This window comes from Mesoplodon mirus, assembly GCF_964341445.2.
Source record: "Mesoplodon mirus genome assembly, chromosome: 3".
NCBI lineage: Eukaryota > Metazoa > Chordata > Mammalia > Artiodactyla > Ziphiidae > Mesoplodon > Mesoplodon mirus.
In genome coordinates, this window is record NC_138978.1 from 5,068,522 (window position 1) to 5,088,995 (window position 20,474).

Consider the following 20,474-nt stretch of genomic DNA (forward strand, 5'->3'; position numbering starts at 1 on the left):
TTTAATCACAGTTTCAATTTCATTACTTGTGATTGGTCTGTTCATATTTTCTATTTCTTCCTGGTTCAGTATTGGAAGGTCATACCTTTCTAAGAATTTGTCCATTTCTTCCAGGTTGTCCATTTTATTGGCATAGAGTTGCTTGTAGTATTCTCTTAGGATGCTTTGTATTTCTGCAATGTCCATTGTTACTTCTCCTTTTTCGTTTCTAATTTTACTGATTTGAGTCTTCTCCCTCTTTTTCTTGATGAGTCTGGCTAAAGGTTTATCAATTTTGTTTATCTTCTCAAAGAACCAGCTTTTAGTTTTATTGATCTTTGCTATTGTTTTCTTTGTTTCTGTTTCATTTATTTCTGCTCTGATCTTTATGATCCCTTTCCTTCTGCTACTTTGGGTTTTGTTTGTTCTTCTTCTTCTACTTACTTTAGGTGTAATGTTAGATTGTTTATTTGAGAGTTTTCTTGTTTCTTGAGGTAGGATTGTATTGCTATAAACTTCCATCTTAGAACTGCTTTTGCTGCATCCCATAGGTTTTAAAAAAATAAATTTATTTATTTATTTCTGGCTGCGTTGGGTCTTCGTTGCTGTGCATGGGCTTTTTCAAGTTGTGGTGAGCGGGGGCTACTCTTCGTTGTGGTGCACGGGCTTCTAATTGCAGTCGCTTCTCTTGTCGCAGAGCAGAGGCTCTAGGCATGCAAGCTTCAGTAGTTGTGGCACTCGGGCTCAGTAGTTGTGGCTCGTGGGCTCTAGAGCACAGGCTCAGTAATTGGGGCACATGGGCTTAGCTGCTCTGTGGCATGTAGGATCTTCCCGGACCAGGGCTTTAACCCATGTCCCCTGCATTGGCAGGCGGATTCTTAACCACTGCACCACGATGGAAGTCCCTGCATCCCATAGGTTTTGGATCATTGTGTTTTCGTTGTCATTTGTCTCTACATATTTTTTGATTTCCTCCTTGATCTCTTTAGTGATCTCTTGGTTATTTAGTAATGTATTGTTTAGCCTCCACGTGTTTATGTTTTTTTCCCTGTAATTTATTTCTAATGTCATAGTGTTTTGGTAGGAAAAGATGCTTGATATGATTTCAGTTTTCTTAAATTTACTGAGGCTTGATCTGTGACCCAAGATGTGATCTATCCTGGAGAATATTCCATGTGCACTTGAGAATAAAGTGTAATTTGCTGTTTTCGGATGGAATGTCCTGTAAGTGTCATTTAAAGCTTGTGTTTCCTTATTAATTTTCTGTCTGGATGGTCTGTCCATTGGTGTAAGTGAGGTGTTAAAGTCCTCCACTATTATAGTGTTACTGTCCATTTCCTCTTTTATAGCTGTTAGCAGTTTCTTTATGTACTGAGGTGCTCTGATGTTGGGGGTGCGTATATATTTATAATTTTTTTAAACAACTTTATTGGAATATAGTTGCTTTACAATGTTGTGTTAGTTTCTGCTGTACACCAAAGTGAATCAGCTATATGTATACATGTATCTCCATATCCCCTCCCTCTTGCGTCTCCCTCCCACCCTCCCTATCCCACCCCTCTAGGCGGTCACAAAGCACCGAGCTGATCTCCCTGTGCTATGCGTCTGCTTCCCACTAGCTATCTATTTTACATTTGGTAGTGTATATATGTCCATGCCACTCTCTCACTTCGTCCCAGCTTACCCTTCCCCCTCCCCAGGTCTTCAAGTCCATTCTCTACGTCTGTGTCTTTATTCCTGTCCTCCTCCTAGGTTCTTCAGAACCTTTTTTTTTTTTTTTTTAGATTCCATATATATGTGTTAGCGAATGTTGTTTGTTTTTCTCTTTCTGACTTACTTCACTCTGTATGACAGTCTCTAGGTCCATCCACCTCACTATAAATAACTCAGTTTCGTTTCTTTTTATGGCTGAGTAATATTCCACTGTATATATGTACCACATCATCTTTATCCATTCATCTGTCAATGGATACTTAGGTTGCTTCCATGTCCTGGCTATTGTCAATAGTGCTGCAGTGAACATTGGGGTACATGACTCTTTTTGAATTATGGTTTTCTCAGGGTATATGCCCAGTAGTGGGATGCTGGGTCATATGGTAGTTCTATTTTTAGTTTTTTAAGGAACCTCCATACTGTTCTCCATAGTGGCTGTATCAATTTACATTCCCAGCAGCAGTGCAAGAGGGTTCCCTTTTCTCCACACCCTCTCCAGCATTTATTGTTTGTAGATTTTTTTTTTTTTTTTTTTTTTTTTTTTTGCGGTACGCGGGCCTCTCACTGCTGTGGCCTCCCCCGTTGCGGAGCACAGGCTCCGGACACACAGGCCCAGAGGCCACGGCTCATGGGCCCAGCCGCTCTGTGGCACACAGGATCCTTCCAGACCGGGGCATGAACCCGTGCCCCCTGCATCGGCAGGCAGACTCTCAACCACTGCACCACCAGGGAAGCCCTGTTTGTAGATTTTTTTGATGATGACCATTCTGACTGGTGTGAGGTGATACCTCATTGTAGTTTTGATTTGCATCTCTCTAATGATTACTGATGTTGAGCATACTTTCATGTGTTTGTTGTCAATCTGTATATCTTCTTTGGAGAAATGTCTATTTAGGTCTTCTGCCCATTTTTGGATTGGGTTGTTTGTTTTTTGTTATTGAACTACATGAGCTGCTTGTATATTTTGGAGATTAATCCTTTGTCAGTTGCTTCATTTGCAAATATTTTCTCCCATTCTGAGGGTTGTCTTTTCATCTTGTTTATGGTTTCCTTTGCTGTGCAAAAGCTTTTAAGTTTCATTAGGTCCCATTTGTTTATTTTTGTTTTTATTTCCATTTCTCTAGGAGGGTCAAAAAGGATCTTGCTGTGATTTATGTCATAGAGTATTCTGCCTATGTTTTCCTCTAAGAGTTTTATAGGGTCTGGCCGTACATTTAGGTCTTTAGGTATATTTATAATTGTTATATTTTTTTCGTGGATTGATTCCTTGATCATTATTAGTGTCCTTCCTTGTCTCTTGTAACATTCTTTATTTTAAAGTCTATTTTATCTATTATGATTATTGCTACTCTAGCTTTCTTTTGATTTCCATTTGCATGGAATATCTTTTTCCATCACCTCACTTTCAGCCTGTATGTGTCCGTAGGTCTGAAGTGGGTCTCTTGTAGACAGCATATAGATGGGTCTTGTTTTTGTATCCAATCAGCAAACCTCTGTCTTTTGGTTGGAGCATTTAATCCATTCACACTTAAGGTGATTATTGATATGTATGTTCCTATTACCATTTCCTATTACTATTTTCTTAATTGTTTTGGGTTTGTTTTTGTAGGTCCTTTTCTTCTCTTGTGTTTCCCGCTTAGAGTAGTTCCTTTAGCATTTGTTGTAGAGCTGGTTTGGTGGTGCTGAATTCTCTTAGCTTTTGCTGGTCTGTAAAGCTTTTGATTTCTCCATCGAATCTGAATGAGATCCTGGCTGGGTAGAGTAATCTTGGTTGTAGGTTCTTCCCTTTCATCGCTTTAAATACATCGTGCCACTCCCTGCTGGCCTGTAGAGTTTCTGCTGTGAAATCAGCTGTTAACCTTATGGGAGTTCCCATGTACGTTATTTGTCATTTTTCCCTTGTTGCTTTTAATAATTTTTCTTTGTCTTTAATTTTTGTCAGTTTGATTACTATGTGTCTCAGCATGTTTCTCTTTGGGTTTATCCTGCCTGGGACTCCCTATGCTTCCTGGACTTGGGTGACTATTTCCTTTCCCATGTTCGGGAATTTTTCAACTATAATCTCTTCAAATATTTTCTCAGGTCCTTCCTCTCTCTCTTCTCCTTCTGGGACCCCTATAATGTGAATGTTGGTGCATTTAATGTTGTCCCAGAGGTCTCGTAGGCTGCCTTCATTTCTTTTCATTCTTTTTTCTTTATTCTGTTCCACAGCAGTGATTCCACCATTCTGTCTTCCAAGGTCACTTATCTGTTCTTCTGCCTCAGTTGTTCTGCTATTGATTCCTTCTAGTGTATTTTTCATTTCAGTTATTGTATTGTTCATCTCTGTTTGTTTGTTCTTTAATTCTTCTAGGTCTTTGTTAAGCATTTCTTGCATCTTCTTGATCTTTGCCTCCATTCATTTTCCGAGGTCTTGGATCATCCTCACTCTCATTATTCTGAATTCTTTTTCTGGAAAGTTGCATATCTCCACTTCATTTAGTTGTTTTTCTGGGGTTTTATCTTGTTCCTTCATAGTACATAGTCCTCTGCCTTTTCCTTTTGTCTATCTTTCTGTGAATGTGGTTTTGTTCCACAGGCTGCAGAATTGTAGTTCTTCTTGCTTCTGCTGTCTGCCTCTCAGGCTTCATGTAGTCTTATTCTCTGACTGGTCATAGTAGGTGCTCAATAAACATTTGTAGAGTAAACATTGATTGCAATAAGTAGTCCAGGGAGTTTTTCTCTTTGCACGACAGTAGCAGTGGAGGGGGCCCTGCCAGGTTGGGGTGACTGTTGCCTGAGGGATGTTTATGAAGGCCTTCTTTGGGACTCTGGGTCTTTGGGACACTGTGATGAATCTAGAGGTGTCTGGGGTGCCCTGTGCCTCCATCCTTCTGGGCCATTAGGGGTCGCTTAGCTCTCAGCATGATCCTGGGCAAGGGCATGGATCCCAGGGGTTCCAGTTGGCATAGACTATTCCCCCAGATATCAAGGCTCCTGAAATTCAGGTAGATGGGCTGATGCACCTAGGAAGTGGCACAGTTTATCCACTTCCTGACTCTAGCCACTGCCTGCTGTCAAGGTCATTCACTTGTTCAGTTTCATTAATGACTGTCACACATGCTAATCCATGTTCATACATACCTTTCACTATCAGCTCATGCCTATTTAATTTCTGGGAAACTTATTATTGTAGATTGAAAGCTACACACTTGAATAGTTTATAATATGCAGATTGTTTCAAGACCTGGTGTTTATTATTGCATAAATTCTGAACTCCTTTTCTGAAAGTATTAGAAAAACGTCAATCCTATAATTCTTTACAAGATAACTACATTCCATGACAATACTGTTACAGATGTTTATTTTGAAGAAGATGCTCAGCATGTCCTGTTTACTATTCTCTTGAGATTCAAAATGTTAGTTAGGTCTCTGAGGTGAATGAATGAATGCTTTGTGCAACCAAATGGGCACCAGTAAATAAAGGGAAGGACTGACTCCAACTAACTCTGAAGAGTCACTATGATGATACCATTCACTGTGGGAATAGGGGGTGGATGGGGGTGGAAGGGGGTGGAGGGTGGGATCGATGAAGGTAAGTCCAGCAGCGCTGGAAGATTCTGAGCTGGACCATTTGGTACCTGCTACCTCCTTGAGGCCTCTGTGGAGCCAGCTTGCAACACGTAGACCTTCTAATCATAATCATGATAGTGATGATTGTGGGGCATAGCTATACGCCAGTCAGGGTATTAAGAATTTTCACTCCTTATAGCTACCCATGAGGTGGCGTTATCTCAGTTTCATAGGAAACTGAGGTCTAGACAGGTTAAGTGATGTTCTCAAGATCAGACAGTGCATAAGTGGCAGAGCCAGCACCCCCAGCCAGGTCTGTTTGCTTCTAAAGCATGTGCTCTTAACTGTGATACTATATCACCTTCCCACAGTGACTTAGAGTTAATTAAATCACTGGTAAATGTTTATCTAGGAGCTGCTGGGTTTTGCTGCTTTTAAGCACTTGCTTCAATTATCTTAAGTAATAAACATGTACAAACACGCAACCTGCTCAGGACACACACACAGATGTTCATAGATGCAATTTTATTTCTCTAATGCCCACTCTTCCTCCCTCCCTCCCCCCCATGCACCCACCCACCCACCCACCCACTCATCCATCCATCTGTCTAACAAACACTTATCAGGACATTGTGAGGTCCAAGGGATACATCAGTGATGACATATTCCTTGCCCTTGAGGAGTACATGGCCCAGTGAGGGATGCTATCCAAGTAAACAAGCCCTTAGGATGCAGAGTGATAAATCCTACACACTGGGGGAAGGTGCTGAGTGCCATGGGAGCACAGAGGATGGGCAACCCATCCTGTCATGAAGAGTTAGGAGGGCCAGCCAGGGGAGGTGATACCTATCTATGTGACACCTTAGGGAAGACATCTTCTAAGGAGGGGAAAGAGAATATGTTCTCTCTCAGGGGCGAGAGGGAACAATGTGCTGGTTGATCAGCTTCTGTAGTTGCAGTCAACAGTAAAAATCTGTACAACAAGGCAACTCTGTTTTTGTCATAGGTTTCTGCTTCCCAGCTTCTTGGTGAAAGGTCCAGTCTTCTGGACTGAGGTGGCTTGGGCTCTGGTGATCAGTCACTGGCTAGCTCATGGTCGTGGCTGGTTTCCACGATGATGTGAGGCCCTGACCGCCCCCAACCCCCACCCCCAGGCCGGTGACCTTCATACCATGTGGCATGGGTGGTGTTTTCTACTTTGACCTGCTCCGCTTCCCTGGTTTTGGTGATGTGTCTTCTTTTTTTTCAAGGCCAAGTTTAGCATCTCTGTGGTCACGGGTGTCCACTCCCTAATGTCCATGCCCAGAGGAGGCTAACTGCAGAGGGAGGCTAGAGACCTAGGTGGCCGGGCTGCTCTATCACGAGGAGCCCTCCACGAACCCCTGCTGCACAGAAAGTTGAGAAGGGAGGCCCGTTCTCCACATTTTTCTGGTTGTCAAGGGCGGCAGCTCCGTACTGTATCATCACCAAGATCAAGGGAACTGTGTACTAGTCCAACCTTAATCTAACTTACAGTCCCTGCCAGTTTCAAGTTAGCAGATTCGTTTGGAGCTGGAAGTAATGGGCCACATCATGCCTCAGAGCCCGAGCAATGACTTATGTGGATGTCACCCACAGGCTTTTTATGGAAATTGTTAATAAATCAGTAATTCTGTCTGCAGTGATGTTGTTGTGTTTATAAATATTTAATTTACCTTCAGGTGCCCACATTTCTTCCATCTTTGCCTTAAACTCTGCTGACATTGCTCTTCATTCTGAAGCGTTCCTCAACAGATTAAGTTATCAGTAGTGGGAAAGGTTAACTCTCTCTCTCTCTCTTTCTGTCTCTCTGTCTCTGTCTCTGTAATATGGCTTTTTCCTTTCTTTTCTTTTTAATCTTTGTGTGATTTGGCTCGGGGCTTGGGGCTCATGCTGAGAGAAGGCAACATTTCTTGTGACAATGATGAAAGGTTACTCCAGCTTCAGAAGGAGACCAGCTAAACCTTCCAATTCTGACCTTGCATGAGTGGAGACCTGTTGTTGGCATGTGTTTTTCCCCTCCTTCAAATTAATGATATTTAGAAGCTGAAATGGTGTCTGATGTTTTCCTCCTACAGAGAAATATCTTTGTCCTTGCCACTGACTCATCTTTTGAAACCCAGTGCTTTGATTATTATAGTGTGGCAGGTTGAATGGAAAGGTCTTAAAAAAATCAAAATAGAAACACAGTCCAAGTCGAGTGTTGCTCCACTGGAGATGGGGTTCCGGCCTCACAAAAGAGGACAGCAGCTGGGAAACAGCAAAAAACTTTCTTACCTCTCAGGATCCAATGTGAGCTAATTGTTGTTATTATCTTTTTATTCTTCTGTTTCAGGAAATTGCAGCTTATTTAATAACATTTGAGAAACACGAAGAATGGCTAACCACATCCCCTAAGACAAGGTAATGTCCCAGATCTCACAGTTTTTCAAATATGTACAGTAAATGGATTGATTTTCATTGATTACCTGATTTGGCCAGTCAATTCATGGGCAAGTTCAAAATGCCATGTTCTGCCTGAGAGCTTGTGACATTGAGGTCTCAGTCATCAGCCTAAGACAGTGGTAGTGACTGCAATCGGATGGATTAAAAACAGGGCAGCTGCTATCATGCAAGCTGGAAATTTTAAGCTGCTGGCCTGATGCTGGATCCTTCAAGCTGGATGCTTGGAAAAGGTTTGGCAGGCAGGACCCTCAGGGGAAGTTTATTTTGGGAAAGTGCCCATCTGACACCCGTGTTCTCTAGAAACTTACTTTCTAAAAGGGAAACTACCTCACCTGTCCACTTTCATCTCAACACCTTTTACAAACTGAAAGTCAAGTTTTTCTTGATGGTGTTAAGATCTCCCAAATCAGAATTCACGGCTACGTTTGCAGTTTATTATTTAGTCAATGTCCATGAACCTGCCAACTGCCATGGACACTGAACTAGTCTCACCACTTGGGAATAGAGGGAACTGGTGAAGATTCAGCTGACTTGAGTTCTCTCGGTGCAAGTGATATTATTTTGTGAAGCATGGAGACATTGGGATTTAGGGTTGATTCTTAAAGGCAGCCTCTTCTTTCCTCCCTAGCTCTCATTTTTTTCATTTTTAGTACGTTACAGTCTAGAGCTTCGGAAATACCCGGCCACTCTCTTCCAATTGCCACAGCTTTTCTATCAGCGGTGACGGGGCCAGGTGTTTAACAGCCTGAGTGGTGTTAGCTGGAGTGCAGCTTACAGGATAACTGCTCTGTGGGTTTGCATTTGAGAGGCAGAAAGCCCAGTCTGTTCCCTTTGTCCAGAAGCACCAAAGTCTTCAAATTTTTTAACTGGGAGACCAGGGAAAGGGTTGGGGGTGTGTCCTCTGCCCACTTGGCCATCAGCTTGACCTGTTCATCCTTTCTGAGCCATGGAGGAAAGATGTTTACTCAGTCTAGAAGATTCTTTAGCCTATTTCTTCATGAGGCTTAGGTTTTTATGGGTTAGCATCCATTAGATGAGGCCAGAATTTTCCATTTTGAAGGAGGTCAGAGGATATTGAGGAAAGGACGATTCGTTCCTGAGACCTGCATCCCCCAGGTGAGGGCAGAGGTTGACTCTGATTCTTTTACCTTTCAGCCTAAACCCCTCTGTAGGATGTCTTCAACTCCTCAGCCTTCTGAGGCCATGATTTCCTTTGCTATAAAATCAAATGGTTTGTATCAGTCAGCTTTTGATGTGATAATGCCTTGTAAGAAACAATCTCCAAAATAAGTGACTTATAACAATAAATTTTTATTTCCTGCTCATGGGTCTGTGGGTTGGCTGTGGCTTTGGGTTGACTTCAGGACCACTGGAGATGTGTCTTTTTGTTGTAGAACCTAGGCTGAGGAGGCCTCCCCCTGCCCCCATCCCTTCCCTGTCTGGGACATCTGGTTCTCATGGGGGATGGCAGAGGCTTAAAAGCCCAAGGCAATCCAAGGCAGGCACAGTGAAAACCCCTGGATATGATGCTGGATGTGGCATCATATGTCACACCTGCTCACAAATCCATTAGCCAAAGTAATTCCCGTAGCTGAGCCCAATAAGAATGAGGCCAAGAAGGACATTCTTTGCTACAGTGGGGTCAGAGTGGGGGCAGGGAGAATGAATCGTGATGCAATCTACTATTTGGTGAGCACAGCCATGTCCTGTACCATGGAAAGCCTGGAAAGCCTGGCATACTCATTTCTCCTTCCTTCTGGGGACATCTTCTTCCAGGGCAGTGGTTCCCAAACTTGAGCAGGCATCAGAATCAGCTGAAGGGCTTGTTAAAGTAACGTGCTGCACCCCACCCCCAGTTTCTGATTCAGTATGTCTGGTGTGGGACCTGAGCACCTGTTATTTCTAACAGGTTCCCAGGTGATGGGGTGCAGCTGGCCTGGGACCTCACTTTGAGAACTGCTGCCCTAGCTTCTCTGGATGGAAGGGAGCCTGTCCGATCCCTGCTTCAGCACCATTTCCTGGCTCCCCACAGCGGTTCTCATTTCGAGCAGCCTCCAGCCTCTCCACACTCCCTTCACTCCTCAGCAAAACACTCCCTGAATCTAAGTGGAAGGAAAGAGCGTCTCTTTAGCCAGAGAGTGAGAGTTTCTGGAACGTGTCCCGGGCCAGACATCTGATTTCAGATATGCAGACACATGTCCTGTTTCAGCCGCCCTCTGACTGCACCACAAGGCGGGGATTCTGCCTCACGTTTCAGTCTGAATTTGGGTTTCCATTGAGAGGCAAATGTCACTCGTGGTCATGCCTGACTCACTTGACTTTTGGGAGTATAAATAGAGCTGAGAGCCTTCCCATCCCGAGGCACAAGGGGTGCCCCGGCAGCAGAGAAGGAGTGTGGGTTTCGATATTGATAAATCTGGGTTTGAGCCTTGGCCCTGTCACTCGGTAGCTCTGTGACTTTAAGAAAGTCACTTCATCCCCGTTCAAAGCTCTACTGGTTCTTCTTCACGCAGGAAACAGAGTCAATGTCGATTCTGACCTCACTGGGTCACGATGAGACTGAACGAGATAATATTTGTGGTCTTGCTTTGCATGCTGTGAGGGTCCGTGTCCAAGCACGGGGGTGTCATCGTCCCTCTTGTCTGCAAGGGGCTGTCCCCGGGCCTCCTGGAGGCTTCGATTTTAGGATGCATCTGCCACAATCTCTCCAGGCTCTGGAAGGACGAATTTCTTTCCTAAGGGCAGAGGGTGAAGACAGACGTTTCCTATTAGTCTTATACTATCCAATTCGTGTTTACACTTGAAAGCATCTTGTCCCAGGAGGGGGAAAAGTTGCTGTGATTGTTCAAGAATCTTCTTAAAGTAGTTGTTGAGTTTGGATCTCCCCACCCCGCCTTCTCTTGTATTGAAATTAATTGACGCAGTGAACTGCTGAGTTCTTGCAAACCGGCCTCCTGGTATTAAGGAATTAATGACACCAAAACTCTGTTGGATGAGGAGGCGATACAACTTCTGTTTGCTGCCGCTGCTAATTTCATTTTAGAAAATTAATAAAAATGAATTGCACCGCTGACATTTATAGAGTTTCCTAATAAAATGATACATTGTTTGTGTGGAGGAATCCCTATTAAATTAATTGTTGTATTCAGCTCACATATAGATGTTGGTATAGGAGCCGCAGAGGGACCCACTCCTTGTCTCCATGGCTTGCTGATGGCTGGGGGTTATAAATAGAGCCCTTGCTCAGATCCTGCCCTAATTACAGAGAAGGTCCTGGGAGCCCCGCTCACCTGTTTAATAATGAAGTGTGCTACAAGGAGGCTCCCAGGGTTGGGGGTCCCGGGGGGCGGCAGTGGCGCTATGACAGGGCTGAATGCAGATTGTTGAAAGAGCCCATATTGTATTATCAGCAACTGGGACCTTCTGGAAATGGCAGCTTGAAAAATCACCCTTCAGGACGTCTTTATTTGGCACTTGCTGTGTGCCCGGCACTAGAGTAATGCCGCTGGGAGACCCCAGGGGACTCCCCACTCCCCACCCCACCAGGTGGATTTAGAATCTTGGAATCAAGAGCTTCCGCCCTCCGTCTTGTACGTTCTTCCAGCTCCTCCTTCTGGCCTTGATTCTTTGTCACTTTCTCTGTGAGGCCCTCCCTGAACCCACAATTTAGAATCGCTCCCCTCCCATCCAGCCAGAATCCCTTTCCTCTTTCCCTGTTTTCTGTTCCTCTAGTGCGCTTATCACCGTCTGACACACTGTGTAGTTCTCATTTATTTGTTTAATTCACTTATTCATTATCTGACCTCCTCTCCCCCAAAGTAAAAGTACGACAAGGAGAGGGGCTTTCGGTCTCGCTTGTTCAGGGGGTCTCCCCAGTGCCCGCAGCGCTGCTGGACACACGGTGGGCACTCCATGAATATTTGTGAAATGAATGAGAGAGTGAGTCAGGGTCTGAAGGGAGAGACCTGGGTTGACTCTATTTTTGTCTTGTATAGATTGCCCTTGTACTGTGCTCTGGGGTACTTCTGTGGGCTTTTAAGTCCTTTCAACATCTCTGCCAGGCAATGAGATGGAGAGAGGGTGTATTATCTGTCCAAGATGGCACAGCAAATGTTGGAACTGGAATTTGAACCCAGGATTAGCTTATTGCAAAGCCCACACACTTAGCTTTGATGCTAACCCTCTGCTGGTGTGGGGTTTGAAGGTGGCCCTGCAGATTGTTCCACTATTCTCTCCCACCTCCCATCTCCACGAATTCTGAACCACCCGGGACACCCAGCCTCCCTTTGCTGGTGAGCTTGGCTGTGGGTTCCTGTGCTGGCCTCTGGAGATGGATTTAGCCCGGAGTTGCAGGCAGTGTAGAGAAGCACACACTTCCCCATAGGGTGGAGAGCAGAGCCCAGCAGAGCACAGGCAGGCGGGCTGCAAAACTTAGCAATCCCAATAATTTATTTCTCCTCCCCTGGGAAACATGCAAACTTCTTGGAAGCCGGGGACACGCAAAGCTCAAAATGGAGTTGAAAACATTTCCTTCCCAGGAATCCTGTGTGTATCGGTTAGAAGGAGGCTGGAAAATGTTATTAATTATCTAATTAATTAATTAGATTTATATCGATAACATCTTAACACTGAAACACTAAAGGTCTAATCATAGAATTTTCCTATAATGAACACTAAATGCTTCTTGGTCAATAAGCAGTAAAACAGCCAAGTAGAGGGAGGGGTCTGGAAGGAAAGGAGAAGAAAAGTGAGACCTGAGTTTCAAGAAGACCCAAGGGACTCAGCGAGAGACCCGCCCTCGCTCTCCAGCTCTCAGGACCCTGTAGGTCCACTGCTTCTTCTGCCCTGGACCTTTCCCCCGCCAGTGGTAGGAACAAGTCTTGGGCCTTCTGCTCTTTTCTCCAAAGTTCTCCCTCCCAGGACTCCAAGAACTCCAGGGTTTGACTGTTAACTCTCTGTGGACCTTCCCCAAGTCTGAGCCTCTCTCCTGGGCCACCTGGATGTCACGTTATCATCTCAGACTCATCATCTTTCCTCTCCCTCCTGCCCTCACTTCTGCTCTGTTTCCGTTCTCTGATTTCCCTTGTTCTCCGAACCTCATCTTAAAGGGTCCAAAGCTCACACCTTGTCCTCCTTCATGGCCCCTCTTTCTCTTTCATCCCCCGAATAGAATTAGTCACCAGTTCTGCCAGTTGCAAACTGTAATTCACATCCTTACCTTCCTGTGTCCCCCAGGTTTGGCCCTTGCCACCTGCGTCGTGCTTGGGTTATGAAACAGCTCCGGATGCTCCCCTCTCCAGGCTGGACTCCCTTCCTCCCGCTGGTTTCCCTGAAACGCTCCTTTTGTTACATTGCTGTTCTCCTTGAAAACCTTAGCAACTTCCTGAGAGATGAAGCCCAGTGTTGTGTTCAAGGCTCTTATTCTGCCTCAACCTCCCTTTCTCAGTCTTTTTCTTTGACTCCCCACTGCAAAGTACCCATTACAGTTAGGGGGCTGCTTACTGCTCTTCAGAGGCCACTGACCTCCCCTCAAATGCCCCACGTCCAACCCAATCTGCCCGCCCTTCGGATCTGACCTCTTCCCGGGAGGCCCCCCAAACACGCCAACTCACGGGGAGCCCTCTTCTCTGTCAGCTTCTGCAGCCCACGTTCTTTGTCATCAGTTGTTGACAATTTAGTGATCATAAGTGTGGAAGTCTTACCTCCTCACGGGGACAGTGAGCTCCCCAGGGGCAGGGCCGTGCCTTCTCTGTTGTCTCTGAAGGGCTTGCACGCAGAGAAGCGGGAGCTTTGACGGGGTGCACGGCAGTGTGCGGGCTCATGGTTGAGCGGCAGACTCGCACCTGCGCAGACCAGAGGAGAGGGGCCAGGCGGTGGCGCCAGGGGCGGGCAGAGCGCCCCACCCAGGAAGCCAGCCTCATCAGGCCCCACGTGGGTCCCTGTGCAGGTGGGGCTGCTTTGGCCAGGACCTCTGTAAGCGGCACACGAGAGTCACCTGTTGGCCACTGCCAGGGCTTCTGCTCTTTGGGGCAGTTACAGGACTTTTCTAAGGAAGCCCCTATTCCTGGGGAGTGAGCAGAATAGAACTGCACACATCATGTGGAGATCCTATCTGGAGGATGAAAAAATTCCCAGAACTACAAAGGAATCTTTAAAATAATTTTTTGAAAATTTATTTTTATTGTTTTGGCTGCGTTGGGTCTTCATGGCTGTGCGCGGGCTTTCTCTAGTTGCGGCGAGCGGGGACTACTCTTTGTTGTGGTGCGCGGGCTTCTCATTGCGGTGGCTTCTCTTGTTGCAGAGCATGGACTCCAGGAGCGCAGGCTTCAGTAGTTGTGGCTCGCGGGCTCTAGAGCGCAGGCTCAGTAGTTGTGGCTCGTGGGCTCTAGAGCGCAGGCTCAGTAGTTGTGGCTCGCGGGCTTAGTTGCTCTGCGGCATGTGGGATCTTCCCGGACCAGGGCTCGAACCTGTGTCCCCTGCAGTGGCATGCGGATTCTTAACCACTGAGCCACCAGGGAAGTCATGACACGTGCTACAACATGGATGAGCTATGAGGACATGATGCTCTGTGAAATGAACCAGCCACAGGAAGGTGAGTACTGGATGATCCTGGATGATCCCGTTTATGTGAGGTGCTGAAAGCAGTCAGATTCGTGGAGGCACAGAGTGGAATGGTGGGGGCCAGGGGCTGGGGGAGGGGTGGGGAGTTAGGGTTTGGTGGGACAGAGTTTCAGTTTGGGATGCTGGAAAAGTTCTGAAGATGGGTGGCGGTGAGGGCTGCACAGCAATGCGAGTGTACTTAATGCCAGTGAACAGTACACTTAAAAACGGAAAATTTTATGTTATATATATTTTACAACAATTAAAAGAAAAAGATTCCCACGACTGCCTCTGTAGCTGTGTCCAGACAGGCAGAGCCGGGGGTTGAGGATTGGTCCTGTGCGTGCGTGCGTGTGCGTGTGTGTGTGTTTGTGGCAGGTGCTGTTGGTGGACAGTTTGGGAGGGCAGCTTTATACCTAGATCGTTTCAGGGACTCTGTCCTTCGGAACTGCAAAAGAAGAAATAAACTAGGTTGGCAATGATTTCAATGTGGTGACCTCTGCATTCTGCTGAATTGGGGAACCTGCTATCAAATTAATATAACGATGCGTCATGTTACATCCATTCCGGCAGTTCCTAATGCATTGAGCAAATTCTTGACGAAGTCCAAACTATTATCATTAACCAAAGAGCAAAAGTAGCAGCGGGTGGCGGCCGCTGGCTCAGGACTCACGAGGAGCCCCAGCTGCCCTGGGCCCCCCGGAAGGCATGTGCCCTGGGGGTTCTGTAGTTTGGATGCATTTCTGGATGAGGCGGGGAATGAGCCGTGACCTGGATCCTGATGAAGTGTCTGGTGTCTCGATGGTGGTGGGGAAATCCCCAGCCTCCTTCTCAAAGTGGGTCTGCCCCAGATTCCAGTGCATTTTCCAGAATCACAGAATGCAGAATGTCAAAGTGGGAGGAGACGGTGGAGGCCACCGATTCCCCTCGGTGCCCAGGAAGGGGGCCAAGGCGGGGGCACTGGCTGCCCAGAACCCTGGTCCTTGGTGCCCCTGGGAGCAGACCCGGGCTGGCTTCAGGTTTCCAGCTGCACAGCCTTAAGTGGCCACCCTTTTTGCGGGTGGGTGCAGGGGCATTTGTCACACTCACGGCATTTGTGTGTCCTCTGCTATCGTGCCAGCTCTCATCACCTCCCTTCCCACTTCCTGGAGCCAGGAGTGCAAGTCTAGGGCCTCTTTCCTGGGAGGGAGCCAAGAGAGGGGAGAGGGTGTTTTTGTGTCTCGTATCTCGCCGCTTTAGGCAGCTGCCAGCTTCTGCCTCCAACCTCCACTTTCTTTTACCCTCTTTATTTTTATCAAAAATATCCATGCACGTAGTTTAAGCAGGCAAATGGTCCTAAAAGTCTTGTAAGAAGAAACAGCAGCGCTCTGCCCTACAGCTCAGTCCCATCTCCCGGGAGTGACCACTGGCCAGTTCTTTTAGTTCTGATGTTACCTCCCGACTTTTCCATGTGCTTATTCTGCTGTCCCTTGATCTGTCCGTTTTAGATGTTATCTTCTGACTTCCCTGTACGCTAGAGGAGGATCTGTTCTCTCACTCTGCAATCTCCTCTGCTTCCCGTATCTGGGAAGAGGGCTCGTCAATGGAGGTAGCCAGCTTCCAGTGGGGGAGATTCTGAAAGTCTGCATCTCCAGATACCGACGTCTGGAGATACCACTCGGGGTTCTCCGGAGAAGGATCTGTCAGTGTGCTGCCTGGTGGTTTGGGCTTGGCGGCTCGTGGTCTGGGAAGCAGGCAGGGAGGGGGCTTGAAAGTTCACCATTAATTAATGCATTCTCCTGGTTGACATCCGTGTTTCCTGCCTCTCCTCTGCTGTCTCCAAGTTTGGGGTCTTTCAGGGTCCCTTAATGCAAGAAGAAACACGTCTCCAGTGGGGGCAGAGACCGGGTGGGGTGTGTAGGGCCCTGGGAAGGTCTGACTGTTCCCTGCACAGGTCTGCAGCCTCTCCCTCCCTCCCTCTCACCCTTTCCGAGTCTCTGCTTCTCTGGCACCTGATGCTTCCAGTCCATGGGTCTTTCCGGGGCTCTGCAGGCGAATTGGCTTGTTTATCCTGGTGCCCCCTCGAGGGCATGTGGGTTTTTGCTGCTTCTATTCTGCCGAGTCAGTTACCAACCCTGCATCTGCCGTCCATCTCTCTAGAATGTGTTGACACCCTTGACCCCCTCCTGTCTCCGTTCCCCTTTGCTCTGTCCTTGTGGGTTTATACCTGTGATCACCCCTCTGCTGTCATTAGATTGGAGACGCAATGCTCGGTCCTTCACGTCAAGGGACCCTGTCCCTTGAGGGTGGTGCTCGCTGGCCACTGCCCAGCCCTTCTGACTGGGACCTGCTCCCCTGTTTTCTCTTCCTCTCTCCTCTTCTTAGGCTCACTCTGGGTCTTACTTCCTCTTTCACTGTCTTGCTTTTTCCTCTTTCTCTCCTTTTTAGTCTGCAGAAAGAAATGCCTCACAATGCACTTTTGAGGTTTCAAAACTCACAGCTGCTTAGGGCCCAGGAAACCCTGTGGCTGAGATGTGCAGGCTTCTTGGGTGCAGGGAGGTGGCCCCAAAGGCCAGCAGCTCCAGTGGCACCACACCGTCTTTAATGCAGCACCCCCGGCTCAGAGCCTTTCCTGGTGTGGGTATAAGGGGCGTGACCTCTTCTGGGCAGAATTTTGGGGGTCCTGGGTGTGGCCAGGGCCAGCCAGTATGCCATGCAAGTCACCTGACAATAGCACCTTGATGCCTTTGTCTCTACTTGGCTATGAAGGTGTCTTCCGTGATTGTCCAAGTCTCCGGGCAGGGTGCTTCTCATCAGGGCACCTGCGATGCAAGTTGGGGTGCAGGGCACTCTGCCTGGAGACTGCTCACCCAGGGGACACCTGTTAGCATCTCTAAGCAGGACACCTGGCAGTAAAGACTGTTTCTGAGAATGAAACAACACTGGCATTGTGCTCGCACAAATGGATAGACGTTTACCTACCCTGTCAGAGTCCATCAACTGTGATCTCATTATCCTTCTGCTGCCGACCAGTTTATTCTTAGCATCTTCACTCCCCTTTCCTGAATTTGGAAAATTAGGATTGTCTGGTATCTCTGTAATTGGTCCAGATTGGTATCTGTGGTATTTCCTCTGGATCAATTCTGATCTAATAAATCGATGTTGGCTGCGAGGAGAGGGGGCTGCTGGTGTGCTTGGGGGTGTCACAAGGTTGGAAGGCGTGTTCTTGGAATGGACCACTTTCTGCAATTCATCATCTTCCATGTAATGAGTAATTCTCAAATCAGCTGGATATTCTGGGCTGGAGATTCTCCCACTGTTCGCAGTCTGGCTAAGAGGTGGTATTATCTTTGCTATTCTTAGATTTTCTAGTCTTTTATTATGGGGCTTTAAAAAAATTCAAAAGAAGCCCAAAACAAAGGAAGAAAATCTCTCCTGGTTCTCCAACTCTACCTCATATCCCACTTTCCACACAAGCGTTTGCTTTATATGGTGTGTGTTTATATACATACACACATGTACAAATGTATAATACACCCATGTGCACAGACACACACATACACAGAAGTACATGTACACATACGTACACACAACACACACGCGCACACATATAGACACACACATACATGGACACATAATATACAACATAACACACATGTAAGCACGTGTATACATACGTGCACACAACACTCATATATACATTCAGAAATACACAATATACACATGCACACTTATACACATATACATAAGTACACAACATATACGAATACACAACAGCCCACACACATACACACACGTGCACACACAACACATACTTTGCCACTTCAGTCATTATTTTCTTTTTTCCCTTCCAGTTTTATTGAGATGTAAATGACACACAGCACTGTGTGAGTTTAAGATGTACAGCATAATGATTTGATTTACGTACATCATGAAGCAATTATCATAGTAACTTTAGTGACCATCCTTCATCTCAAATAGATACAAAATTAAAGAAGTGGAAAAAACTCTTTTTCTTGTGATAATAACTCAGGATTTACTCCCTTAATTTTCATATGTAACATAGAGCAGTGCTAACTGTATTGATCATGGCGTACATCACACCCCTTAGTACTTATTTACCTTGTAACTGGACGCTTGTACCTTTTGACCACCTTCCTCCAATTCCCCCTCCCCCCCACCTCCCCCCACCTCTGGTAACCACAAATCTGATCTTGTTTTCTATGAGTTTGTTTGTTTTTGAAGTAGCATCGACCTACAATGCTGGGTTAGTTCCTGTTATACAACATTGTGATTCAGTATTTCTATATATTTTGAACTGGTCACTGCAGTAAGTCTAGTAGAGTACTACATGTCACCATACAAAGATATTAACTAATTATTGACTATATTCCCCACACTGTACATTTCATACCTGTTTGGTAAGAAAAAAAATGTCTGGGAGAAATTTCCTCCTTTTCATTCAATGATTTAATAAGATGGAACATTGGAACATTTTGGGTAAAGGAAAATTTCTCCTAGAAGAGAGAAATTCTCCTGTCCTGGCAGCCCTGATCTCATCTGGTAGGGAACTTATGGCCGATTGAGCCGTTTGGTGTGAGGTGATTCTGGGGAGGCCGGAGGGGAGCCTGAGTCTAGACCTGGGGCAGCTGCGTGCTGGGGAGAGGGTCCTGGCTGTGCTGAGGGCAGGGGGCTGGCCAAGGTGCTTCCGGACTGGCTGCTTTGTGATTCCCATCACTGCCCTAATGAGGTCAGTAGGAATTTGGGACCAGATTTTTTTTTTTTTTGAGAATTCTTTAAGAACAGGAACTTTTTGACTGTGGTGGAATTGGATTTGTGCATAAAAGGGCAGCTGGCCCTTAGGCTGAAATGTCAGGGAGATCAGAGCACTGCCAGGCTTAAGGGGAAAGCTGTAGAGGAAGGTGATGAAATTAGGGAAGGCACAAAACGTGCAACGAGGGAGACAAGAGCAGAGGAGACCTGCTTGCCTCCCATGGAGCACGACCTGCCCCGGGAAATGTGCCGTTTCCACACGTATTCACACACACACAAACCCTCGGTGCTCCTGCCTCAGTGTCACGGGCCCACAATGATTAATTGGGTCCACCAGCTTCGGGAGGTGCTGCCCCTGGATCTGGGGGCTGACAGCACTCAGGTGAAGGCGCGTCATCTTCTCCCATGGGGTTGGGCGTGAGCCTTTTACTCCCCAGTCAAATTGTCGCCTCTTGTATTGTTGGTCGGCTCCGTTCTGTTTATTCAGTGGACATTGCTCGCAGTGTGCCAGGCGCCGTGCTGGGCTTTGGGGATGGAGTAGTGAACCAGACAGATAGTTTACGATAATGGTGATGCTGACAAGGGATGCCAGGGGCAAGTACACTGAGAGGCTGGTCCTCCAGCAGACGGGGTGGGAGGGTGGGAGGGACTGTCAGGCTGCCTTCCTGAGGGGCTGAGCTTTGGACAGAGACTTGAAGGACGAGCATGTGTATGTGCGTGTATGTGTGTGTGTTGGGGTGGGATGAGCTGGGCAGAAGGAAAGCACATCGTTCCCTGGCTGTGCTGGAGGAGCCTCTGCAGATCTGGGCAGGAGGGCGTCAGGAGAGGGTGGGAGCGGACAGGAAGTCCTCGCAGCCCAGGTAGTGAAGGTGGAGAGACACGGGTGGAGGTGAGGTGAGGGAGAGCCGTGGAGACCAAGCTAAGGGTTTGGGGACAATGCTGGACAGTGTGCACCCACACTGGTGGGTTTTGAGCGGGGCAGTTAAATGAGCAGATGTTGATGACAGCCTCGTCCTGGTGGCCCCGGAGCTGGAGAAAGACTGGAAGGACAAGAATGGAAGGACAGAGAAGCAGGAGGGCGCCCACACTGGCCTCTGCAGATACCCACTTTAGTGATGGAAAGACTGAGGCTCCATCTGTCAGAAGGTGCCCTCGTCCTGTTACTGCAGGACAGACCTTTTACTTTGGAGAGTCAGAAGTCTCAGTGAACCAGGCTCCCTGGTGAATTGGGTGCTCAGCGGCTCAAAGTTCAAGGCTTTGGTTCCTCCTGAATGTCAGCTGCCCAGCACTTGGCTGACATCACCCCCCCACCCCGTCCCTCTGTTCTCTCACAGTTCTCCCACCTATGTGGGCTCAACCCCTCCTCCTCACACCGGGGTTCTGACTGAGGCTTCAGGGGATGAAGGGACCTCCAG

General features: G+C 47.0%; 1 protein-coding gene across 1 annotated transcript in view; it reads left to right on the forward strand.

Moving 5' to 3' along the window:
- Nucleotides 1-20,474, forward strand: part of CAMTA1 (calmodulin binding transcription activator 1) — a 916,345-nt gene that overhangs the window by 292,363 nt on the left and 603,508 nt on the right. Inside the window, 1 exon segment of the mRNA XM_082612607.1 lies at nt 7,598-7,665. Within this exon segment, the coding sequence (XP_082468733.1) occupies nt 7,598-7,665 (68 nt within the window).